Below are 27855 nucleotides of genomic sequence, written 5' to 3'. Positions count from 1 at the left end.
TTTAATACATTTCAATTTCTAAATTAACAAAAATAAAAATAAAAAAAATTTAAAAATACTAAGTGTTACCAAACGACACCTAAGGTTTCAAGAATAATGAGTTAGAGTTAAAATTAATATAAAAAGAGTTTACAAACTTATGTTATAAAGATGATAAGGTTAATTAATTAAGGTTTATTATACTTATTAATATCATTATATTATTAGATTATATATATATATATATATATATTATAAATACAATATATGTTGAAACGGTCGGTTTTGGTTTAGATCGGTGCACAAAGTGCTTAAACCGATACCGAACCGAAAACTGAAAAAAATCAAATTAAAAAACCGCACAGACCAATTCTTGTTAAAAAACAAACCAAATATAGCCGGTTTGGTTCGGTTCAATTGGTTTGGTCGATTTTTTCGATTTTTCTTACATCCCTACCATTCACACCTGGACCCTGGTGTGACTTCCTTTTAACTACATCCATACACGTGTCCATAAGTACAGTAATGGACGGTTCAGATCAGTAGAAGGGGGGCGCTCGTAATATTAACTATAAAATGATTGGAGATCAAGTACAATAACTGTCCCATTACTGGAGCTTGTCAGAAGGTGGTCAGAACTTGTTGAAGGGGCATCGAAGGTTGGCTGTCACGTGGTTGGTGGAGGCAGATGGTTGATAGTGGCAATGAGTGGTGGTGAAAGAGGGAGGAGTGAGTAAAATTATTTTGAAAATAAGTATAATTTTCCATTTTTAAAATTTTTGAAAATTTTAGAATCAATTCTATTAAATCTCATTTTGTAAACAAGATATGAAATTTTTTAAAATTTTGTATAACCATCAAAAACTGATTTGCTTGTTTAAATAATAATAATAATAACAAAATTCTTTCCTCACTCTTCTATCCATTACAATCACCACCAATCATTTGATCACAACTAATTACCGTTGTTGGTTACTTCGTCTGACCATTACCTCTTGCAGTCGACAATCACCTATAATTGCCATCAATCACCTGCAACCTTTGGGCAACACCTCATATTGCAGACCATTTGAGTGGACAAACATCAATTTAGAACCGGAATAAGATATATAAAAATCTCTCACGTCTAAGCATGGTCAACCCAATTTGGATTTAAAAATCTCTCTTAAAATGGTATTGTACCCTTGAATTCGTCTAAAAAAATTCATATATTAAATAAAGTAATACATGTAAGGTTATGTTTGGGGGTTGAAAAGTCAAAAAAAAAAATATTATAAATTGTCAAATTGTAACAATTCAGATTTTTAATTATTCTATAGAATTTATACTAATATTACTTAATCTCAATTAAGAAAATATATAATTTATTATATATTATTATGTGTAATTTTGTAAAATAATATAATTAGTAAAAGTTTAGGGGTCACAATATAAATAATAATGATATAGATAATATAAATAATAATAATAATGGGGGGTAGTACTAAAATAAATAATTTATTTTCTGTTGGTATACGATAACGTGTAATTTAATTAAGAATTATTTTATTTATATAATTATATTAAAATGTTGGGTCAAATGATAATTATCTTAAATATCTATTAAGAATAAGAACGAATGTATATAATTATAATCGAATCTGCGGAATGATTTGAGAATGGGCACGTGTTGGCCAAAGACTGGGTTCACCTCCAATAAATAGGGAGGTGATTCGGCTGGAAGGAAAAAAGAAAAGAAAGAAAAGAATGAGAGGAAAGGAAAAGAAAAAATAGTGAAAGCTAAAAAGGGTGAAAAGAAAGAGTAAAGTATTACAGTTAAGGTGAGTTATATTATATCTTAAGTTACCAAAATATATTTTACGTATGTTTTCTTATCAAAATCTGTTTTATACAAGTTATGTTTTATTAGACTCCGTTTGGGAAGAGCTAGATTGGGTTTTTTTGGCTATTTTAGCCACAAAAGACAAAATAGGCTATTTTAGCCATAAAAAATAAAATATCATATCCAACCCATAATCATTACACTCTTCTCTCACAAAAAAAATGAAAAAGCCAAAAAATCAAAAAGCCCTTCCCAAACCAAGTTTTTTAGCCCAAGCTAAAATAGCCAAAAAAGCCAAAAAACCAACTCACTTCCCAAACCAACCCTTAGTATATTAATAAAAGTTATGTTTTATAAAGGTTTCAGTTACGTGGTTTTATTTCTGAACCCTGTGTGCTTAAAAGGAAACCCATGGATATGTTTGTTTTACTTTTAAAGAATATTTGGCTATGACCTTATATACAATTATATTTTGTAAGTACCACTACGGGAGTCCCACACCTTGGGGGACTTAAATAACCATTGGCCTCTGTTTGGTTACTTTGTGACCCTCTGATCCATTGACCTCTGTTTTGTGCGGACCGAAGTGCTGTGCGGAGCTAAGTGCTACACTATTGTGGGAGCCACCTCTAGAATCCGTACGAGCCACCTCTTGAATCCGTACCTCTGCTCTGTGCGGACCAAAGTGCTGTGCGGAGCTAAGTGCTACACTATTGTAGGAGCCACCTCTAGAATCTGTACCAGTCACCTCTTGAATCCGTACCTCTGCTTTGTGCGGACCAAAGTGCTGTGCGGAGTTAAGTGCTACACTATCGTGGGAGCCACCTCTAGAATCCGTACGAGCCACCTCTTGAATCTGTACCTCTGCTCTGTGCGGACCAAAGCGCTGTACGGAACTAAGTGCTATACTATCGTGGGAGCCACTTCTAGAATCCGTACGAGCCACCTCTTGAATCCGTACCTCTGATCTATGCGGACCAAAGTGCTGTGCGGAGTTAAGTGCTACACTATCGTGGGAGCCACTTCTAGAATCCGTACGAGCCACCTCTTGAATCCGTACCTCTATTCTGATTGTCACTTATGTGACCTCTGTTCTGTTCTGTTCAGTACCGTGGTTATGCTTATATACTTATATAATATCTGTATTTCAGTTTCTGCCACTTAAATGATTTGTTTATGTAAATGTTTTGGCCTAACTAACTATCCATAGTTATTTCATGTCCTTTATACTCTTGACATAATATTTCTCACTCCGTCATGTGCTTATAGTTGTTTACCAATTTTCAGGAAACAATGCAATTCAGAAATAGCTTTTGGAAAGTCTTAGATGCGGGGCTGCGGAATAGACACACACAACACTTTTATGATATTTTTTATATGTAAATATCGGCTTTTTTGGTCAGTATATTTTGTAATAAAAATAGAAACTCCAATGATTATTTTGGTACCCTTATTTAAATATTACTTCCGCTCGCGTTATTTGATTTGTTTAAGATTTGGCCGGAGGTAACTTCAGTTATTGGCCATCACGATACTTAACTCTTGGGTACGGGGTACGGGTCGTGACATAAATCCTTCTCTACATTTTTGTATATTTAAAAAAAAAAATCAAAAAATCACTAAAAAATTAATTTGTATATGAGTCCTGAAGACTGATTAATAGGATGATTGGATTAACCTAGATAAACCACCTCAGTTTTTAAATTTTGCTATCTTTAATAAAATAAAAAAAAATTGAAATTATATCATTTTTTTTTTAATTTTTCCGGTCACCTCTTGTGTAGATAAATTTTAAAAATATTTAAAAAAAAAATTCTCAAAAGATTTAAAAAAATCAAAAAAAGTTTTAAATTATTGTTATTTTTTTATATATTTTTTTAAAATTTACAATTATTTTTTGACTCTTTTTTTTATAAAGTTTTTTTTTAAAAAAATTCAATTCGTCTCGTCAGATAAAATTTAATTCTAAATTTTTTTAATTGTTTTTTAAAAAAATTATTATAGACAAAAATAAACTAACAAAATAGTAAAACAAAAAATGCAAACACCAACTAAAGTCATAAACCTATTAACATTTCTACCAAGTATTTTACCAAATATCTTACGAGACTGTAGAAAGATTTACGTGTAAGTCTTAATAAATGGACTTATTATCCAATAGATTCTGTAGTAATTAATAGTATTTTTCATTAAACACTATCAAAAAAAAGTCACTAATTGTTAATTTTTAAAGACCATTTGAAATTTTGTCACAAAAAATGTTAATAATTGTAAGTTTTAGAGACAGTTTAAAAAATTACTAATTTTTAACTTTCAGCAATAATTTTAAAAATTTGTCATAAAAAAAAATCACTAATTGTAAGTTTTAACGATAATTTATAATAACCATGACAAAAAAGTTACTAATTATCAATTTTTAGTGACATGTAAAAAAATCGTCACAAAAATTTATTTTCAACGATAATTTTATTAGAATTTATTTTCAATAAAACTTAATGAAAATTAAATCTAACTATTATGACTTTTTTATAATTGAATATGAGATCCACACTCATATACAACATTTATTTGTGATGATCTAAATAAATATATTTTATAAGTTTTTAAGAAAAGATTTACAAAAAAGTAGAGAGATGATATAATCCAAAACTCAATAATAAAAATATTGAAACTATGACCTCATTTGACAACTTAAAATTTTAAATAAAAAATTAAAAAATCATTATAAATTATTATATCATTTTTTTATTTTTTATATATTTTTTATAAAAAAAAATATTAAAATAACCTATCAGAAGCCAAGCTTTTTTCTTTTTAATAAGTAAGTTCTTTTAAGTCATCCAATAGTAGCCGGTGCCCCCACAATGGCCCTTGTTTGGTAAGGCTTATTTTCAGCTTATTTCAGTTTTTAACTTAATTTAAGCTATTTTGACGTGTTTGATTCAGCTTAATAATACAGCTTATACCTTTTTATAAGTTAAAAATCAACTTATTCTTTGAGTGGGGGAGGAGAAGCTTAATTTATAAGTTAAAAATCAGATTATGTTCACAGTTATAAGCTATAAGTTGTTAAGTTATAAGTTATAATCACTTTCCCACAACTCTACCAAACGGGACCAATGAGATTGTTTGTTATAATTTTTGAAAGGTAATTATAACTTATTTTAATTTAAAAATTTATTTTAAATTATTTAATGCAGCTTCTCTTTATAATTTATTATGCATAAATTATTTAAATAAATTGAAAAAAATTATTTATTTAAAAATTGAGATAAAATTATTTTTAACTATTATTTTCTAATTATCAACGTTTAACTTTAAAAAAAAATAAAAATAAATAAATAAATAAATAAATAAAATTCCACTAAACAGGCGAATGGCCCTTGCCTCCACTCCACAGTTCCACGTGCTTCTCTTCTGTCACTCCCTCTCTCACTCTCACTCTCACTCTCAAATGATTTTCACCCCAATCTTCTATCCTCTCACACTCTCTCTCCGCAACCCCCCAACATCTCTCTCTCTTTCTCTCTGTCTCTCTCTCTCTCTGCTTGCATAATCAACAGAGTGTGGAGTTAGAAATGAAGGTTTCTCGGAACTGAGAGTCTTTCTAAAAGAGAAGATTTCGACTCCGCATTACAGATTGTTGTTGTGGGGCTTCAATTTCTTCATCTAATAAGGTCTCTCTCTCTCTCTCTCTCTCTCCTCTTTTTATTGTTTCCCATATTTTTCTATTTCGTTATTTACATTACGCTTTTGCTTTGGATGACCCCCATGACCAGTCTTTTCCCTCCTATCTTCTCTCTCAATACGCTGATTTATGTTTATATCTATATACACACTTACATGCCCAGTAACATTTGATTCCCAATTTTTTTCTTTTTTTTAATTTCAATTTTGGGTTTTGATTGTGAAACCAAAAAAGGCTTGCCTTTTGCTTAAAAAGTTGTTTGGTTATGTTTATGTCCAAAAGGCTTTTTAATCTTGTTTCTTTCTTTCTTTCTTTATCTTTTAATTTTTGGGTTTGTAAAGGAAATGATTTCAAAGGGAGGTCAAAGTAAAAAGATAAAAGGGATGAGAAAGATTGAGGGAACAGATATTGAGTGTAAAGGTGTCATTGTTCAATAAAATACAGTAAATAAATAGGATTAGATGGACATTACTCTTACTAATTTAATCATGTAGTGTTCACTCATGTGAAATTCCTTATTGATTTATGATACTGTTAGACGATATATCATCATTATGCCCAACATTTATGTTTTTCCCAAATTGTCATTTTTTTTTTTTGTCAATCTGCTTTCTCAGTGATTACTCTTATAACTCAATGGTAACTCAGTGTAGAGTTCATGCTAACTTGGTTTTTGTGAGCACTAACTGAGCCCCATATATTTCTCTCCTGCAATAGCAGTCATGAAGTAAAAAATGTGAGGTAAAAGTAACATTTTTTTCTTATTCTATAGTTATTTTGCAATGATTTTATTGGGTCCTTCCCTTTCCATACTTGAAAAATTGAACCACTAACATAAGCTTGTATGGTGATTGGTGACAGGCATGTTTCCTCCCCCATTTGTGCCAATTGGGCCCTTATATGTCCACCATGTGCCCCTTTAATGAATTAAATTGCACCAACTTTATAAATATATAAAAAAAACTTCCATTTTTGTTTGTGGAGCAACACATCATTGTCTCAGGACAGTGTCACACTAGCACTTAATTTTGTTTTGTTTTGTTTTGTTTTTTTTTTTTTTTAATTTTCTACATCTCAAAGTATTTGAGAAAGGGAATGTTGCTTTGATATTTAGAGTTACCCTTCTAAATGGTGAAACAAAAATAAAACTTTTGGTGGGTAATTGTGTAAGGGTAATTTTTCCCAGTAATGTACAACTTTCTATGCTTTTCATTTTTTATATTAATAGTTATACATGAATGCTTTAGATGTCACATTAAAATATTGGTATCACACACTTCCCTCTCACTGGAGAATTTTAATATTTTAACAAAATATTTTGGGGCATGTCATTATCATTTTGATTTATGTCATTGTCATACGAGGGAGAAGTTGATAATTCTAAAATTTTGGCGTGTGTCAATATCATTTCTGTAAATATTTTATCTAAAGAAGCTACTTTAGAATAAGCTTAATCTAGATGCCATTGGTTGAAGCCCCAGGAATCCATGATTTGAATCAGCAATTGAAAGGGCCAGCTCTGATAGTAATTATGCTTGAAACAACGTAAAATTATCAAATGATAAGTGATATTTGTCACTAGATACCATTTTATGTCACTTTTCACGTATATATGTTAAATATCATGTGCATATTACAAATAATGGAACCCAGCATAATTACTTGAGAGTTAGTTAAAGAGTTCCGGTGAAATATTCAGACAATGTATAACAACTCTCTTATGAGTACATAAACGTATTTCTTATAATAAAGATGCTTGCGGTTGACATTATTAAATACACGAGATATGTTACCTTTGTCTAGTAGTAAAAAATGTGATAAGAATCTGCTTACTTTTAGCATTTTCTTTATCGGATTGCTCTGATGTGTTTTGAACTTCTGTAAATTATTTTGTTAATAGTCATTATTGATCTGGCAATACTGACAGCAAATGGAAATTTGTCACTGATCGGGCTCAATAGACACTGTCAAGCAAGACACTCACCTTAGAGAACATTGTCACTGGAAAAATAAAATTAAAAACATAATTAATTTATGAGACAGTGATGCAATGGGGTTTTTGTTTTTGTAAGGTCGTGGTGCAGAGCTTCTGGAATACCTGCCCCAATCAACTTGGGGCCTCCTGAAATTTGTTGTGAAGACCAAGCGGGATACAGGAAAAGATGATGATAATGATGAGAAGGAGACTTGCTTGCTGTAACCGGGACGCAAAGATTAGCCTTGACTTTGATGAACAAGAGAGTAAGCTCTCTCTCTCTCTCTCATGGACTTTAGCTAAATAAAAATAAGTCTTATGCACAAGACTTTTGTTACTTTGGAGTATAGAAACAGTTAGATTTCTCATGGACATAGCTAAATAAAAGTAATATCATGTGCAAGACTTTTGCTACTTTGGAGTTTAGGAAGGGTTAGATTTACAAAGCCTTAAGTCGTATAAGGAAAGCCTGTTTTTATGTTTCAAACCTGTAATGGCCAGATCATAATGTAGCAATCTTACTGCTATGCCAAGACCCATCTTTATGGAGTTGGCGGAATGCAAAAATAATTAAAATGATCTCTATTGCTGCACAATTGAGCTGCTGCCATGTTCCTCAGTTTTTCATAGTTTTAGCCCAATTAATTTAGGTACAATTACTTAGTTTGGTTTGGTTTGGTTTAATGTCTTGTCCCTTACTTGAATGGCCAGGGTTTATCAGATGGGTGGACCTTCCAGTATGCAAACTGTTTTATTTGGTTGAACATGTGTTGTACCTTCTGAGCAGTAATGTCCATGTTCTTGTATCCCCACAAGTTGAATGGACTAAACCTTAATTTTGATAAAAATATCTTGACTGCACCCACCATAATATAAATATTACTGAAATTGTTATTTGCTTCATTATTCATATTATTGTGGGATACAATCATGTGGCAGATCAAATGGTATCGTAAAGTTTTTTAAATCAGGAATCAAATTTTATCCCAAAGATTTTCTGTCAGCTTGAAATTATATAAATATTGGGATTTTTATTTATTTATTTTATTTTTTTACCATGCATAAATTGTGAAAGCACAATTCACAAAAGTTTTAAGAGTTAAACTTTTGCGAAATTTCTAGGTTTGTAGCCAGAAATCAGGGAAATAGTTGTCTTTTCCGGGGGCAAAAAGGGCATATAATTTGTACCCTAATATTTGACTCAGTTTGGTTGACATCTAGGTTTTGATTTCAAAATTTCTAGGTTTGTAGCCTGAAATCAGGGAACCGACTTTTCAGGAAAAAGGGACATACATTTGTATCCAAATATTTGACCCAATTTGATTGGCATCTAGGTTTGAATTCAAAATTTCCCTTCTTTTTTTTTTTTTTTTTTTTGACTTTTTTGCACAAATGTTTGGCAAAGTTAAAAGATATCCTTTTTTTATTTGGAGATATGCCATGTATTTTTATTTTATAGTAATTATTTTTACTAATTGAAGAATGAAATCAACAGCACAGCATTAACAACTTAAAATAGGTTAGAAGGCATCCCATTTTTCCTACATGTTGGATCATATAGGTGAACTCATTAAAGGCACATACATGCAAATACCCCGTAACTTCATTTTTCTTTTATTTTTAATGATCTTGGTGCATGTGTTCAAAAAGCATGGATATCATAAATAAATTGATTGTGATTTATCAACGGTCCTTCTATGATAGAGCCCATGTAGAATGCATGGCTTTTATTAATTATTTTGATTGATAGAAATGGTTGGCCTCATTTGTGTTACTGTTGTCCTTGCACTACAGTCCCTCTTCATAGAGACAATGGAGTAATTAGGTGGGGACACAATAGTCATTGTCAGAATGACTTTTCTTTTGAAAATTTATTTGGGTTCTGTTTGGTTCAGCTCCTATTATGGGGATTCCCTCTATCATCTATTTCATTTCTCTTTGTTTACATTCTGGTTTGAGTTTTGAGTACCAAGACCTCCCTACCTACCACATATTAATGCTGTGTTTGGTTGGAGAATTTAGGGAGGGATTTGGAAAGGGAAACAGAAAATGTGTGTGAAACTAGGTGAAATATAAACATGTTTTATTCATATTTCACCTACCTTTTCCATTTCCTTTTCCAAATCCCTCATCAAATCCCTCCACCAAACACAGCATAAGGGAAAAAATCTAGACCTAAGCTATTTAAAACTTCTTGAGCATGTATTTTTTTTATTATTTTATTATTTTTTAAATTTATTTATTTATTAATTTTTTACCAATTTGATTTGGCCAAGGGCTCTAGATCCATAATCAATGGTTCCTCTTTTAGATCTAGACCTTGTTGGACCATTTGGTTTAAATACATTAGTATAAATCAATAATTATAATAAAGTGATAAATAAATTAATTAAAATTAAAAAGAAAAAGAAAAATGAAGATCCTTCATGGAGAGCATCCAACAGTGGGATTTGAACTATTGCATGCTGCTACAAGTTCATAAAGTATGCACAAGGGCTGATTGGATCTCTAAAATCAATTATTAGATGCTTCTAGTTTTAAATATTTCTTGGGTCGTTGAGTCAAACATTTGATAATAGAAATTGCATTTGCATGTGCTTACACCTAACTCATGAGAGTAGAGACAAATTTGACTAATTATCTGTAATGCTGACATGTGTGAACCACATTAGTTCTTGCAGCAACCTATGCAATTTGGGAAAGGGGGTTGTTAGACACCATTATGTATTATATTCTATCTACTTAAAATGGGCGACCCAGTGCTAGGTCAAGGTTTGAGATATAAACAGTGACCACTTTGTGAGTATCATGTTATTCTCATTGCTGTTGTAATCTTTGGGTGATTTTTCAATATGATTTTACCTTTGCATGCAAATATTGTAATGCTATTTAATATAGTACTCAAATACTATGGATTTTTGTTGCGTTCTCGGAAATGAAACTAAATCATCACTTTTTGTTTTGCCTAGGCTTTGAAATAAATCAATTTTGCATGTCTTGCCGGTTGACACAAATGTGATTTTGCTACCATACAGAATCTTTTTTCTGGAGTAGCTGAAATCATGTTATTTCTGTTCTGAACTAACAAAGTTGGTAATCCGTTGTTTCTGTGATGACTTCACTCGAGGGATGACTTGGTCTTAAAAGTTTAATATTCAGAAGAAAAGAACTGGGATCCATTCAATACTCGTAGGACTGTTACACAGTCTTGGGTAGAACTCAACTTCAAAAGCTAGTTGTTGATGTGAGGGTGTTCTCACACGTATATACTTTACATTACTTTAGTACCTAGGTGATATGGGACTTCACTTCACAAGCACATGTAGACGTGTCTTCAAAGGGAAAAAAAAAAGGTAAGGAGAAAATACCAATATTAGACCTTGGTATGGATTACTTGGTTCTTTGCTGAAAATATCATATTGGAAGATCAATGGATGATTATATTTTCCCTTGACCACCAGGAAAGATGAAATGTTGCAGAGACTAAACTATCCTAAGCTGTAAGCTTTTTCTTTGAACGAAGGCTGTAAGCTTAATTACATGCATTTCAACCAATTAAAAATGGTATAAACTACCATTTCTTGTTGAGTGAATTTTTCAGTTCCTTTATTCTAGCCCTGTTTTTCTCAGTAGCAGCATTAATCCATTTGGTAATGTTGGACAATATAACTTATTCGGTCATGTTGGACACAAAACTTGCATAACGATTCCTATTGTTCTTGAAATTTCCGTGTGAGATAAATAATTTGTGACTGCACATCCATGTTAATCTGTAATTCCCACCGGGCATTGTAGAGATAACCATGCCTTGCCTCTCAAATATTTAATGTTTGTGAAAATACTGATTTGCATTTTCTTTGAGCCGTGACTAAATATAATATAAATGGGACTTTTCAGGAATAATGACATATAATGGCCTAGAGAGTTGCATACTTAACAGTCATTCTTATGAAAATGAAAGTGGCGCAAGCAGGGCAGATGGATGTGCAACCGACTCCTTGGATGAAGATGCCTCAAGCTGTTCTTCTAGCAATAATGCTTCTGGATCAGTCTCTTATCACTGGACGATGATGAAGAGGGATGAGCAGGGACTGGATGAATGGGAGGTCACAGAAAGCCCCTTACATTTGTATGTCAAAGAAAAACCTGTTTATAGTGTTCAGTTTTCAGATGTTGAAACCATGAAAGAAAGATTCGCAAAGTTGTTGTTGGGTGAAGATACTACAGGGGGACGCAAAGGGCTCTCCACTGCATTAGCATTGTCTAATGCCATAACAAATCTTGCAGGTTCGCAAATATTCATTTCCTTACCAAAATATGAGTTGATGTTTTATTGCTTTATATTTCTGTAACCTCTAAATATATTTGGCAAGTTAATATAATGCTTCACAAAACATTATAGTCAAGACATGTGGTTTAGTCTCAATATGATAACTAACATTATTTCATTGGAATTATGATTAAAGCCAAGGGTATTGGCATGAGAAAGATGGGGAATTTTTCTTCAAATTTTTTTTTGTGAAGGTGCTCCCAATTTAAGCTTCTTTTATTTATTTATTTTATTTCACCTATTAGTATCTATGTCTAAGAGCAAACACATTGCGACTTTGAGTGCTTTTGATGTATGTAAGAAATACAAAGATACAATAATCAGTATCTACAATAGGAATTGACATGTAGAAATATGAAATACATGTATAGGATTTAATGCTAATTGCCAGTTGTAACCACAAATATCAAATATTGATGTTCCAAACGGAAATCAAGGGTGGCTTTGATCGTATTTCTTGTAGTGTAACTTTATCATTTCATTACGTTTTCTCCAACTTAAAAAATACTATAAATGGATTTGCAGCATCAGTTTTTGGGGAACTGTGGAAATTAGAGCCACTGCCAGAGGAAAGAAAGAGAAAATGGCGAAGAGAAATGGACTGGTTGCTCTCCCCTACCAACTATATGGTTGAGTTGGTTCCTGCTAAGCAGCATGGTGCCAATGGCCGGACCATGGAGGTATCTCATTTCTTCTGGTTGATAGAAAGTCAATAAAATTATTTCTCTATTTAGCAAGATTTAGCCTTAGCATTATTGTCCTTTTTATTTTATTGTTGAGCAGATAATGACTCCAAAAGCTCGTGCTGACATCCATATGAATCTTCCAGCACTTCAGAAGTTGGACTCCATGCTTATTGTAGGTGGTTTCTCTGTTCCCATCAAAATCAAACAAACTACCTATGCTTGAAATTCACCATGTTGCATTATGAAACTGACAGGAGATGCTAGATTCAATGGTTAGCGCTGAGTTTTCATATGCAGAAGGATGTAGCCAGGCTGAAGGCAGGAGCAGGAGGTGGTGGCTTCCTTTGCCCCAAGTACCAACCACTGGCCTCTCTGAAATCGAAAGGAAAAAATTGCTAAAACAGGGTAAAGTTGTGCACCAAGTATTCAAGGCTGCCAAATCTATCAATGAAACAGTCTTGCTTGAAATGCCTGTCCCAATCATAATCAAAGATGCACTTCCCAAGGCAAGCAACTTTCTTCATTTCAAAGCACTTCTAACTCACAATAAGCCCAGCAACATATCCTAGGATTTTTTTCTTCTATATATATACATATAAATTAGGAGCCAATTTGAACAAATCTTGGTATTTTAGTTCATTTTGGTTTTGGAAGGTATACCATGGACAAAATATATAGGCCTTAATGCAAATAGCTCCAATCCAAGTTGAACTTTATTAGCTGACAGATTTTTTTTGCCCTAATCACCTTCCACAAAAAGAAATGATCATCAGACTATGGGTTCAAGCTATCATTAACCTGTTTTGTGCCGAATAAAAAGTTGCACTCGTGCAAAAAAAAAAAAAAATTAGTTGGACTGTTGATCCATTTTAGCCACTTTGTGCAAATTATGCCAAAGGTTAAGACCCCATCCAATGGAACAAAAAGGGGCAAGCTTTGGACTTTTAATCCATTTCAAGCTCATGTTAAAAGCTTGTCTGTTCTCTGCTATACATATTCAGAATATCTTGTGAAATTGTTTGCTGCCTTTGCCATGAGTGATGACCATCTTTTACATGATTTCAGTCTGCAAAGGCAGGCCTTGGCGAAGAACTTTACAGAATCTTGAGTGCAGAATCAAAATCATCTGAGGAAATGCTCAATTCCCTCAACTGGAAATCTGAACACAGTGCCCTTGAAACCATCAATAGGTTGGAAGCAGCAATATTTGCATGGAAAGAGAGAATTACAGAACAAGCCTGTGATAAATCTCCAGTTCGAACATCATGGTCGTTCATAAAGAGTCCCACATCTGAATTGGAGAAGATGGAGGTCTTGTTGGACCAAGCAGAAGCTCTTATACAGCAGCTGAAGATCAGACATCCTAACCTTCCTCAAACATTTCTTGATGTTGTGAAAATCCAGTATGGCAAGGTGAGTTCAGTAAAATGCAATTGGTCTGGAAAACCTGACCATAAATGTGTAGTTTCTTTCTGATTCATATCCATTCTATCTGTTCTCTCCAGCCTTCGAAGTCCCAAAATTTTACTGTTCGGTCGTGTTTTCATTTTGTATTCTTTGTTTTCAATTTCAGGGTAAATTAGAAAATTTTGTTTGGCATACTGTTTTCAAGAAAATTTTCTGAAAACGGCTCACTTTTTAGGACACATGAGAAATTTGTTTTTGAAAATTTGAAAATTGTTTTTGCACAAAAATGAAAATGATGGGTGCTTTTGAACTTCTCATTGTTTTTGTTTTTCGAAAATACGGAAAATTAAAAATGAAAATGAAGAAAATGAAAACACAACCAAAGCTACACTACTAATGAGATATCTCCATGCTTTTGGGTGTGCAATTATTAAGTTTTTTCGTTCTTTTATTGCAATAGGGAATAATTTTTGGTATTTCCTTTCATTGATACATATGTATATGTAGGATGTTGGGCATTCAATTTTAGAAGCATATTCTCGGGTTCTTCAAAACTTGGCATTCAAAATACTGTCAAGGATAGGGGATGTTCTACAAGAAGATGTTTTGAGCAATCCCAATTCACCTGTTTCAACTTATAGCTTTCCTGGAATGAATTTCACTGGGAACTCTGACTCTCGAGGGTTTAGTCACCGCGTAGTTCAATCCCTCACTGAGAAGATGAGCAAGGTGGATGGACAGCTTTGCAATTCTAGTCCAAGGTTTGCTTCGGATTTGGAGCTTTCATGTTCTGAACCCAAAACCAGTTCAGTGACTGCAACACCTAGTCGCAGCCAAGTTTGGTGCATAGGCAGTGGTGTGCCTCCTCAAAATTCCCCTTAATAACAAATGAGTCTAATTTTCTAGTGTTCTTTCTGTAAATGATATTGTTATATTCTTGCTGAGATTCAAGTTTTGTTTGGTTGCTTGCTGTTACAGGGTAATTTTGGTTGTCCAAGAGTTGTCTGGCATGTTGTATAAAACAGAATGCTAGTACTATTGTCTATTATGTAATGGGGATAATGATTGTTATTTTATTTTTATTTTTTTATCCAATTATAAAATAGTATGCTGTGACCTTTAATTGTTGGCAATGGTTTATAAAAGCCCTAACTGCTATGCCAACTCTATAAGCATTGAAATTGAAAAAGGAAAAAAGAAAAGAAAAAAAAGAAGGAAACTAACATAACATCTACAGTAATAACATCGACAAATTTGAATGAAAAGCAAAAGATTAGCAAAAGATTATTTAAAATCAGTTTAAAAAAAAATCATCTTATTTTAAATCTTTTTAGAACTGATGGTAATTTAATATGATCTCACAGGAACTAGAAGGTCACATTTGTGCCTCTTATGCTGATAGATGGCCTTGCTACACGTGAGATGTGTACATAAATTATTGAATTAAACCTCCCTTAACAGCTTACATTTTTTTTTTTTTTTGTTGAATATTTTAGAATAGTTGATTATTAATGAAAATAAACAATATTTTCTCACATTTACTTGTAGAGACCTAATGCATGAAACAGAATGCGGACCTTGGAGCTTAGTGTAACTATGACAAGGGCTCACTTCAAAAAAAATTGCTGCACTCAAAACACATCTTTTCTTATTTGTCGATGCGGTGAAGCTACGCTGTGGGAACCATCAGTATACGTTTTGCAATTTTTAAATCCTGAATTACAGAATCCTAACCCAACTTGAACCAAACACATGTTTTGGAAGTTTGAAACCACCTCTTTATACTATGCAAAGGTTTCTCAACCTAATGTTCAAGGGTTTTCTTTCCTTTTCTTTTCCAGGAAAACATTCTTGAAACCCTTAGGTTTGTCTCACATATAACCCAGAAGGGCTTGAAATTGACAAGAAAATGCATTCCAGCTTGGCACATATAGAGAGAGTCTCAAGGCTCATTGAGTGGACAAATCAATTATATCAAACACTAAGATGCATTTAGGAAACCAGATAGGGATTTTGAATTACACATAAGGCCCTTGTGATGAAGACATTCATAACATCTCTACTCCAAAAAGAATCTCTCCCTCTTTGTGATGAAGACATTCATAACATCTCTACTCCAAAAAGAATCTCACCCTCTTTCTCCCTCTCTGTGTTAGCAGCTTCAATTCAAAGATTCCAGCCGGGGAGGAAGGGCATGGCATGAACAGTTCAGTCCATTTCTGCCCGTCAATGTTATTATTGTGCAACCAAAGTAACAAACAAGGCAAACAACAATCATACCAGCAGAAAAAGACTGAACTTCTCAAACCATCACTACTGAAGATCATAGCTTCTTGTTTTCTCCGAGTTAGAGAATCTCTTCACTTCCCAATGTTCTGCTGGTAATCAAGAAACCAACTGCGAATTGGCAGCCTTAATTCTCCGATGGCAATGGATCTGGTCTGCAGATATCCCCACGACAAAGTGGGCATACCCTGTGTTCATTATATAAGTTAGCCAAATGTGACAGCATTGGTAAAATACTTACATAACAATCACTGCAAATTTTGGCATAAGTACAATATATACTTTTACCTGTTGTGCTAAAACATCAAATAGTAAGGACATAAAAATTGAATGAGCTTAGCAGAGAGACTTTGCTCAAGAAACACAAGCTAAGTGCATACCTGTGAATCTCCTTGAGCCATTTGTCTACACATGTTCTATGAAATTCATGGTGACAAGGTAGTATCCTCACACTATCTCCTTCCTCGTACTCAACCAGGCATATGTAACATCTGTTATATCAACAGATTGCCCAAATCAAATGTAAATAAGACAAGTATGGACAAAAGTAAATCTAACCAAGAGGAAGTTCTTGGATACACTGATTGGTATTGGGGATATAGCATATTTGAGCATTCCCGCTTATAGATTATTATTATTACTTTTTAAATTTTTTCTGTAATAAAAAATTTGCCAAGTATTCAGTAACAAAACTACCATCAAAATGTACTTCAGCTAGTACGATCTTGGGCAACTTCTGTTCTTTAGTTAATTGATTCTTGCATACAACTAATTCAATTTATGGTTCGAAATTTGATTAGAGAATGTGGGAGCAAAACAAGACAAAGCCTGTTCCCCACAAAAAATAATTCCTCTCTTGCATGCTTCAATCAACCCACCTTTCTTGCAGCCTTCTTATACAACATTTAATACATTATGGCATCACAATCATCAATCCACTCAAATCTGTTTGAACTCTTTTATAATATCTTTCACCCGATTATGCATCTTGATTGAACTGATCTTCCTTACGTTCCACGAAAGATCCTTCACATGGAACAATTGTTTTCCACATTCCCCTCATACCTTAGCCTATGTCTGTTTTTATTATTATTATTATTTATTTATTTATTTTTTTCTATGCACCAATGATCAAGGAGGACAAGGATGATTAAAGATCAAATCAGATGATCTCATGTGATGGACAACAACGCAGAGAAAGATTTTTCTAGGCCCACAATGAACAGTCATTGAGGAGGTCTCTAGTGTTGCACAATATACTAAATACTGATGCAATCAAGAGTGAACAACTATTAAGAGTAGTCTCAATCTGTTAAAACGGTTTCCCTATGGAAATGAAGAATCAATCACCACCATTTGAAGTTCTCTTAGTAAGCCAAAAATCATTGAATAACAGTGAAACATGAACACTTACTGTGCAGCCTCTTCATTGAGATGCTTTTGCAATTTACTGTGCAATTTCACAGGCAGGGATTCCACAACTTCATTGGGTGCAGGAACAGATCCAATCGAAGACATTGAAGGTCGAGAAGATAAAACTACAGATTGCTGGTGAATTTCATCCAGAACCTAATTAAGATACATATAAAAGGTTTAAGCTTTTATAAAACAACATAAAAGAAGAATATTCAAAGTGTCACCCCCAAAAATGGCAACATTACCTCGAACAAAGCTTCAGCTAACATTACAATTCTTGATATGCTAGCCCTTGCACTGGTGTCATCATTTGAATTAGCACCTTGAGTACTAATACGACATGTGCAATGGCCTGTCCGATGTTGACCAGATATAATACAAGACCTTTCATGTCCAGACAAGTTCTCAAAACGGCTGCCCAACCGCTGAAGAGCACGAACCTAAAATGTGTCATTCATTTGATAAATGTTACATCAAGAAAACACAATAAATAGACACACGGGGCACAATATCAGTCAAAAGAAGACACCTTAGCACGGCTCAATGGATGTAAAACTATATCAGAGAAGTTTAGCCACTTGAAAAGGTAAAACAAGGATCAATTATCATACATAAACAATTAAATGGTTATAATTATCAATATTTGAAGAAAGTATCTATCCTAAGATCTACTTTGTATTCTAACAAATTACCTATAATAATAGTTCATAATTAGTCAGCACAAATTTACAAACCTGAGATCGTATTCTTCTTCTCCGTTCCAAGAAATTTGATCTATGTTCCAAGATATCATGATACCTCGCTTCTCTTGCATGTGATGTTTCCACTTCATAATCTTGACTACTGTACAAGGACCTAGACATACCAGATGACATATAAGAAGAAGAAGTTGATGAGGTCAAAGCATTCTCATTGGATGCTGAAGCCCATGTTCCATCACCCAAAGGCAATGTCCCACCATGCTGATTGGTGTCTCTCACTTCCCTATCTTGCTGCAAAGAAGAAAATGTAAAGTTAGGAAATGATGATCTGTGAAGAACTCTGTCACGTAGTCTTCCAACACTTAAGGTTCTACTAAAATGAACATTCCGTTCCACAGGTTCTCGAGCTCCAATCCGCCTATCAGGAAGTCTTGTCTCCATGCTCTCTGTATCAGTATGGATTCTTGGAGAATGCAAATTTTCATAGAAAATAGTAGGATTATCAATGTCTCTGGCCACATTTAGAGTAGAGGTAATCTGATCAACTCGCCTAGCAGAAAATCCAGAAGTCGTAGGATTGGAATCTAAGTTACCAGAAGCAAAATCTTCATAATGTGGTGAACCAAATCTATTTACAAGGCATGAAGGAAGAAAGTCTTGACATCGTGAAGATTCATTTCTATTAACCAAACCATGGGCAGGACCTGAGTGTCGATGCAGATCTTCCTCTTCGTTTGAAATTGTGAACCTTGATGATGATACAGGATAAGCTGTTGATGAACCTAAACTTGTTGCTCTGCTTAGCCTGAAGCTTACGTTACCTGGAAAGAAGCTAAAGCGAGAAAGAAAGCGACGGGAACGGCTCAATGATCGAGTAGAGAAAGCTCGTGAACTACTACCAGCTCCAGAGACAGTCTCCGTACGGTCTGATTGACCCCAAGCATCAAGCTCAGTGTTAGAAGATATACAGGCTGTTTCATCAGGTTGTTCAGCTTTAACTTTGCCACAACATTCAGTTTTCACATGGTCTGAATCTGATTTAATCTGGTTTGCACTTGGGCTGTTACAATCATGTTCTTTACTATGATGATCAGAAACCTAAGCATGAATTAAATATCAATTTAATTCTTAAAGAAATATGGCCACGTTAATGCATAAAAAATATATGTTGAAATAAATAATAGTTCAAACTTCAAACACATCTATTGATTGCAAGGTGAAACACATTTTTCACAACATTCACACTAGGTTATAAATGAAAAATTAAATATGAACACATCAAAATGACTGAATTAAAGAGGAGTTCTAAGAAATAGCATGATCAAGGAGTCTAAGGATTGGCATTTGGCATTTGATAATTAAGGGAACAGAGGTAAAAGATGAATCATTCATGGGAGTGATGGACACATGTAGGGACAAATAACAAGATAAATGTGTATTTGTTTGAATAAAATTTATCTCAGCAATTAAACTTGAGGTCTTAAAGATATGTTTGTCAAGCTAGTGGTGACATAATTTTTTGGAGCCTAACCAATGTATTTTTCTTATTGAAATAGTAAGGTTGTGTCTAGCTCCTGGATTTGGGTAGTGATTTGGAAAGGGAAAAGAAAAATTGGAAAAAAAATGTGAACTGAAATATAAGCTAAATTTTCTCCATTTTTGCCACTGTTTCCTTATCATTCCAAATCCTTATCCAAATCCATGATCCAAACATAGCCTTAAGGTGCATGTGCGTATGCATTTAGACATTTACTTGAAAATGTTACTTATATGTGCTAGCACTTTGTGAAGAGTGAAGCAGATAATTTCATATACCAAATAGTTTTCAAGTTAAGGAGTGAAACCAAGCAAATTACTACTCCTGACTTAAAAATATTTTAGCTACTGCACTCAAAAGGCAAGGTGTAGGAGGTGATTAAAAAGAAAGTGAAGCAAAATATGCTCTGACCATTCAGTCAAGAAGAAGATGCAAAAAAATTCATAGAGTCCAAATAAATAAAGGCCGTGCCTTTCTCATTTAGAGACCTAATTGAAACAAGAGACAAAGATAAGAAACTGAAAGATAAGCAAACAGTGTGTACAAGCCAATCATCAACTTCTACCACAAATGTTACATTATTTGAACATTGCTCTTTAGTCCCCTACACCTATCAAAAAGAACAACATTAACAATAATTAAAATTGCCTCTTAGTTCACCATGACAAATATGAAAAACCAATAGTATAGGTTGTGCTATAAACCTTATGTAAAGTTACATGATTCATCACACATATGAAGCATGGAATAAATTATGCTTTTTGCTCTTTGACAGTTTTATATATTAGGTTGTGTTTTGATCATGGATTTGAAAAAAAGGGGAAACGGAAACGGAAAAGGAAAAGGAAAAGGTGGGTGACATGTGAATGATCCAAACACAGCCTTAGTGCATGCACAATGTGCTTCGTTTTTCTTTTATTTTTGAGCAACTCAATGATCTCAGTGCAGTCATAATATGACAGATACCTAAATTGGGGTTGTTGATTCACAGCAGCACACATCCTGACTTGGAAGAAGCCAAATTTAAGCATATAAAATCAATAGACAAGCCAAATTTTCAATTTTGATTAAATAATTCTCTGTAATTTAAAAGATTTCCGTGATGCATCCATAGTGATTACTCCATGTTGTTCTTCAATCAAAACTAACAAAAAAAAAAAAAAAAATTTGTAGTATTCTGCATTAAAAACCCAATTCCAAACAAACCCACTTAGACAATCACAAATAAGCAAAAAAGGAACAATTCCTTAACAATGTAACAACGATAAACATAGCAAATAATAATAATAGAGAAATGAGAAGGCAAAGATAAAGTGACCTGTTCGTCATCATTGTCACTGTCGGGAGATCCAGAGGAGGGACCAAGACATGAAGATTGGAACACTCTGGTTCCTTTGGATCGACTCCTTCGAACAATGGACGAGGAGGACGATGATGATGATGATGATGATGATGATGATGAGTCGGCAGCATTGGGCTTGCTACTGCTCGATCCCATCTTAGCCCTCCCAAAGATGCACTGATTTCTTCACATCATCAACCCCAAATCCACCTCAATTTTGAGATCCAGATGGGTTAAGGCATTATTGCTTCCAATTTGAATCTCTATAACATACAAGCATATAGATAGCTACAGATAGATACATGTATATATACATTTATTGGGGAAATTAAGGAGCGTGCTGTGAGCAAGTGTGAGCAAGGATAGGATCCTCTCATTGCCTTCTACTTGGTCCCCTCCTTGATATCAAGATTCACTCTGAAAAATTTAACGACTCAGATCATTTTATTAAAAAAAATTAAAAATTTTAAAAGTATTGACTGGTAGATTATCCGTACACCCAATGCGATTTGTCTTTAATATAATTTTTTTTTTTTTTTGATGTTTTAAAAATTACATTTCCTCCTTAAAGAGTTTAATTACATTACAATTTATCCCTTCTATCAACAAATTGCGAAGTCAACTAATGCATTTTGCTGACATCATTAATTATTTTTTAAAATATCAATTTTACCCTTTTTGAAGAGAAAAAATAAAAAAATCTCTTCGAGTTGCTTCCCGCTCTCAACCTGCCTTATATAATTGCACAACACACCTTCAGATTGAACAACATCACCAGTAAATAAAAATGAAAGAAGTAGGCAAGGGAGAAAATGGGGGGAAGGAGAGGTCAACAACAAAACCACATCATCGGAGCTTGTAGGTGAAGGCAATAAAGCCCAAGCATCGAGCTTGCCGTGCAAATCAAAATAATGAAATGATTACCAGATAGATCAAAACAGTGAGATGAAGGACTTCAAGACATATTGAGCTCATTTGGCAAGCTGGTTAAAATCAGTTTTTGACTTTTAACCCATTTTGAGTCACATTACCTCTCATATTTTTTACCCACAAAAATATGAGAAAGTCAAAAAATTCAAAAGTCAACTTTTAACCAACTTCCCAAAACACTTTATTGAAACGTCAAGTGTTGGACAAATTGTGTAATTTAAACAAGACAAATAGATTCATGATTAATCAATGATGTTACAGAATAAGAAATCATGTTGAATATTATTTGGGACTTGGGACTGGGACTGGGACTTGGACTTGGGCTTGGACTTAGGTTTGGGTTTGGGTTTGGGCTTGAGCTTGGGCTTGAGGCTTGCTGGAATGGGTTAGGTTTGGGCTGGGCTGAATTGGTAGTCCACCAACCTAATCTTTTTGGGCGAGGTCTACTGCAGATATGCATATACACATAGGTGTATAGTGTGTGCAACTAACACATTGAATCCCTATCAATTGTGTGTATTACTCCAGTAGTTTTGCAAGAGTAACAGGTATTAGTTGCTAGCCTTCATGGTTGGAGGCTCCTTTTCTCTTCCCCATGGTATATAAATAGAGACCAACCTCTTTGGTTGTTAACACAGATTTTTGCCTTCTAGAATTATACAGTCAATTTGTTTACTTCTACAATATATTCTTTTTGTGTGAGAGAGTGCTGCCATTGTCGGTTTGCCAAAGCTAACAGAAGGTGCTTCTGCGTTAACCGGTCTAAATCGTCGTATCCTAGGAGATAAAAGTCGATTTGCCTCCAGTACCCACAGTGAAGTGGCTAATTTGTTTTAAAAAAACTGTGGTATTACACATGCTTTAGTTTGCTTTCTTTACCATTTATTGCATTATGTATTTCTGTGCGATATAGTTGTAATATTCAACATGTTTTCTTATTCTGTAACATAATTGATTAATCATGAATCTATTTGTCTTGTTTAAATTACACAATTTGTCCAACAATCTTAAAATAAAGAAGTTATTGACATATTATAACACGGAAACCAAAACAAAACCTGGGCAGCATGTAACCAAAATTTTCCACTAGAATACATAAATATGTAATTGAAATTTATATATAAAGCATGACTTCTAATCAAGAATGTATACAAATCAAAACTGTACACATGTAGCCAATAAACAAATCTAATTATCAAGTGCTACTAACAGTGACCATTGTGTCACGACCTGCTTCCCGTATCCAATGGTTAAACATCATGATAGCTAGTAACTGAAGTTACCTCCGGTCAATTCTTAAGCAAATTATTAAACGCGAGTGGGAAAAAAAATATTTAAGTGAGGGTATCCAAATAATCCTTGGAGCTTCTATTTAATTAAATTGTCAGAGCTGAACTATGTCTACAAAGTGCTTTGTGCCTATCTTACGCACTGGCCCTAACATGTCACCTAAAGGTGGTAAACAACTACAAGCACATGACAAAGTGAGAAATATTATACTAAGAGCATAAGGGCATAAAATTCACCATAAATAATTATTGGCTAAACAAAGCTTGATATTAAAATACAAAGTATATAATACGGAAATCATTTGATATATAATATTAAATAATTATAACCACGGTACAGAACGAAACAGAACAGATGTATGGACTCAAGAGGTGGCTCGTATGAACTCTAAAGGTGGCTCCCACAATAGTATAGCAGTTAGCTCCGTACAGCACTTTGCTCCACACTAGAAATCAGAGAGTCATAACCACGGTACATAACAGAACAGATGTATGGACTCAAGAGGTGGCTTGTACGAACTCTAGAGGTGGCCCCCACAATAGTGCAACACTTAGCTCCATACAGCACTTTGCTCCACACTAGAAATCAGAGTCTCATAACCACAGTATAGAACAGAACAGATGTATGGACTCAAAAGGTGGCTCATACGAACTCTATAGGTGGCCTCCACAATAGTGTAGCACTTAGCTCCGTACAACACTTTGTTCCACACCAGAAATCAGAACAAAACAAAACAGATGTATGGACTCAAGAGATGGCTCATACGAACTCTAGAGGTGTCTCACACAATAGTGTAGCACTAAGCTCCGTACAACACTTTGCTCCACACCAGAATTCAGAGTGTCGGTGGATCCATGACAGATAGAGGGTCACAAAGTGACTAATTAGAGAGCCAATGGTTATTTAAGTCTCCCAAGGCATGTGACTCTTGTGGTGGTACTTACAAAATAATTACTCAAAACATATTTTCATAAAACAGTTATATCCATGGGTTTTCCTTATTATATAAAATAAGGTTCATAAATTAAATATGCTAATATAATTTACAAAATACAATTTACATAAAATAAACTATGGTAACTCAAAACATACGTAAAACATAAAATGGTAACTCAAAGTATAATATAACTCACCTTAATATTAATCCCTCATTATTATTTCTTCGTTCACGTAACTCAAAACATACATAAAATATATGATGGTCACTCAAGACATATATAAAACTTATTATGGTGACTCAATGTAAAATATAAGTCACCTTAACTTTAATTTTAACTTTTAGCTTTCGTTCACTATGACCCACTAGATACTCCAAACTAAACTCAAAGTTTTATATATAAAACTTGGACGCCAGAGAGAGAGAGAATAAGTGAGTTTGGTGATCATGATACTGCTGACAGATAGCTATTTATACAGTAAAGGAGGCGTGGGCGACAAGCAATCTTGAAGGATAGGTATTGTTTGTTTTATAAAAAATGTTATATTTCAGTATATTTTAGTCTAGAAAAAATATAGAGAAAAATATAATAAAAATACCATAATACTCAGAAAATAATTTCGAATAATAATGTAAAATTTAAGGGACAACTTAAATTTTCAGATTGTTACAATCTTCCCTCCTTTTAAAAATTTCATCCTCGAAATTTATCATATGTATAAACTATCCACTGCCCACTCTGATAAATATATATTTGATGATTAATTTGATGTAAAATATTATCTCAAAAATATTTTATCAAAAATAACTCATTGTGTACTTGTCAAAAATTGTTTTGGGCCAAACTGAGAAACAATGGATGACGTTAAAAACTTTTTATTGGTTTTGTTTCTGAAAAATAAAATAAAATCAGAACATAACTAAACAAGCGACTGTAAATGAAATGAGAGAATCATATACAAGAGTTGAAGGAATTTGAGATGCACTTCCATCTCTTTTATCCGTGAACTTTCCATTGATGGGAAATAGTTTCAAAATCAATATTTTTATAAATTTTGAAAGATTATATATTTGGACCCACTTCTAAAAAGTCAAAATGATTTTTTTTTTCAAACGTTACGGAACATATAATACGGAATTTGTTTTGTTTTGTTTTTTTTTTTCCTTTCAATTTATTCAGCATATACATGAAAGATATATACAATTATATATAAAGTAATAAATAACTCATCTTAACGAAATACCATAATTATATATACCACCATTGTTGTTACACAAATATTTAATTTAAATTTAACCTATAATCAAGTTCAACGTTTCCCTCACTCTATTTGTGCATGTGTTTTATGCTCCAATTAGGGGTGCAACTTGGGTGGACTTAGCCCGAGCAACCTGTGCCCAGCCCGAGTTTTTTTAGGGCTTGGGCAACAATATCTTGTAATTGGGACGGGCATGGGCAGATTTTTTATGCCTGAATTGTAATTCGGGTCGGGCCTAGGCAGAGTCAGTAACTAACCCGAGCAACCCAAACCCGAATTTCATTTAATATATTATGTAAATTATATAATATATGTATAAAATAAATTAAATAGCTAGCCCTTAATTTTTTTTGGGGGGGCTGGTCTTTGGCCCTTAGATTAGCATATTTTATTTGGATCATTAGATTAAAACTAAAAACAAAACCCTACCTCATCTATTCTTTCTTCTCTCTCTTTGAGGCTCTTGTGGCTGGGATGATGTTTAAGTTTTTTGTATAGACTAATGGACTTGTATATAATGAAGCATTGTTTATTGTATGAAAAAATTTAGAAACTGTTTGTTGCCATGTGAAATTCAAGCAATTCGGGCTAACCCGAGTTCGAATTATGAAGCTTGGTCCGGGCTTGGGCAACCATGCTTGGGTTGATGGTTGGCCTTGGGCACTGCCAAACATAATTCGGGCTGGGCTTGGGCAAACCTCTAACCCGACCAAACTCGCCCGAGTTGCACCCCTAGCTCCAATGCTTTTATAAAAATAATTTAAAAAACCGAGGCTTTGATACCACTTGTTATGACCCGCTCCTCGTACCCAAGGGTTAAATATCGTGATGGCTAGTAACTGAAATTACCTCTGGCCAATTTTTAAACAAATTACTAAACACAAGCGGAAAAATATTTAAGTCCTCTAAGGCATGGGACCTCCGTGGTGGTACTTATAGAAAATAATTACTTATAAAATCAGTGTCAAATAATTAATAAAATTTAAACAAATATATTCATAGGTTTCAATTTAAGTAAAGAGAGTTCAGAATATAATCAACGTAATCAAAATATTAATCTAATTTATAAAATACAATTTGCGTAAAATAAATTATGATAACTCAAAACATACGTAAAATATATTATAGTGACTCAAGGTATAATACAATTCACCTTAATATTAATCCCTCACTATTACTTCTTCGTTCACGTAACTCAAAACATACATAAAATATATGATGGTGACTCAAGACATATATAAAACATATTATGGTGACTCAAGATATAATATAACTCACCTTAGCTTTAATTTTAACTTTTACCTTTCGTTCACTGCGACCCACTAGATACTCCAAACTAAACTCAAAGTTTTATATATAAAACTTAGACGTCAAAGAAAGAGAGAGAATAAGAGAGTTTGGTGATCATGATGCTGCTAATAGATAGCTATTTATATAGTAAAGGAGGTGTGAGCGGCAAGCAGTCTTGGGGGCACATATCGTTTGTTGTATAGAAAATGTTATATTTCAGTATATTTTAGTCTAGAAAAAATATAGAGAAAAATATAATAAAAAATACCATAATACTCAAAAAATAATTTTGAATAATAATACAAAATTTAAGGAACAACTTAAATTTTCGGGTAGTGGCTCGTACGAACTCTAGAGGTGGCTCCCATCATAGTGTAGCACTTAGCTTCGTACAGCACTTTGCTCCACACCAGAAATCATAACCATGGTACAGAACAGAACATAACAGATATATGGGCTCAAGAGGTGGCTTGTACGAACTTTAAAGGTGGTTTTCACACTAGTGTAGCACTTAGCTCCTTACAATACTTTGTTCCACACCAGAAATCACAGTGTCAATGGATCCATGACAGATAGAGGGTCACAAAGTGACCAATCAGAGGGCTAATGGTTATTTAAGTCCCCCAAGGTATGTTGTGACACCCGAATTTGTAAATTTAATTCAATGCTGCAATAAAAAGAATTCTTTATTAGTATAAAAATAAATAAATAAATAATAATAATTAATGTTATGGTTGTAGGTGATAAAATGTACTCTAATTTTGGGCCTAATGCAAATTAAATCCAAAAAAAAAAAATGGTGATTAGTCACCATTCTAATGCATAGGATGGTGACTAAGTAAGTACCTTAAGCCACGTGACAAAGAGGAAAGAATGCCACATGTTGCACAGGTGGCTAAACATAAACCAACCTACTTGGTATGAGCCCATGCAAGCATGACTATAAATAAGTGCCATACTTGCATAGTGAACTTGAGAAG

The 27855-nt window shown here is 33.6% G+C and overlaps 2 protein-coding genes across 4 annotated transcripts; one reads left to right on the top strand and one right to left on the bottom strand.

Moving 5' to 3' along the window:
• Window positions 1–5164: 5164 nt before the first annotated feature.
• Window positions 5165–15010, top strand: LOC114303906 (rop guanine nucleotide exchange factor 14). 2 transcript variants are annotated; one of them, XM_028249084.2, is made up of 8 exons: window positions 5165–5478; window positions 7562–7730; window positions 11362–11751; window positions 12320–12474; window positions 12578–12652; window positions 12735–12986; window positions 13546–13893; window positions 14395–15010. In XM_028249084.2, the coding sequence occupies exons 2-8, from the start codon at window positions 7652–7654 to the stop codon at window positions 14767–14769; spliced, it is 1674 nt and encodes a 557-aa protein (XP_028104885.1). In that variant the 5' UTR covers window positions 5165–5478; window positions 7562–7651; the 3' UTR covers window positions 14770–15010. The 2 variants fall into 2 exon arrangements, with proteins under 2 accessions (XP_028104885.1, XP_028104886.1); XM_028249085.2 differs by lacking the exons at window positions 5165–5478; window positions 7562–7730 and adding an exon at window positions 10147–10263.
• An 846-nt stretch (window positions 15011–15856) lies between these two features.
• On the bottom strand, window positions 15857–21588 carry LOC114303905 (uncharacterized). Of its 2 annotated transcripts, none has more exons than XM_028249082.2 (6): window positions 21146–21588; window positions 18324–19388; window positions 17835–18029; window positions 17588–17742; window positions 16554–16664; window positions 15857–16361 (listed from the first exon to the last, which is right to left on the bottom strand). In XM_028249082.2, the coding sequence occupies exons 1-6, from the start codon at window positions 21323–21325 to the stop codon at window positions 16301–16303; spliced, it is 1767 nt and encodes a 588-aa protein (XP_028104883.2). In that variant the 5' UTR covers window positions 21326–21588; the 3' UTR covers window positions 15857–16300. The 2 variants fall into 2 exon arrangements, with proteins under 2 accessions (XP_028104883.2, XP_028104884.2); XM_028249083.2 differs by having other exon boundaries at window positions 17835–18014.
• Between the last annotated feature and the right edge of the window lie 6267 nt (window positions 21589–27855).

Source organism: Camellia sinensis, chromosome 11 (genome assembly GCF_055761805.1).
Source record: "Camellia sinensis isolate YWXY chromosome 11, ASM5576180v1, whole genome shotgun sequence".
Taxonomy (NCBI): Eukaryota; Viridiplantae; Streptophyta; class Magnoliopsida; order Ericales; family Theaceae; genus Camellia; species Camellia sinensis.
This window is presented reverse-complemented; position numbering and strand designations above follow the sequence as displayed.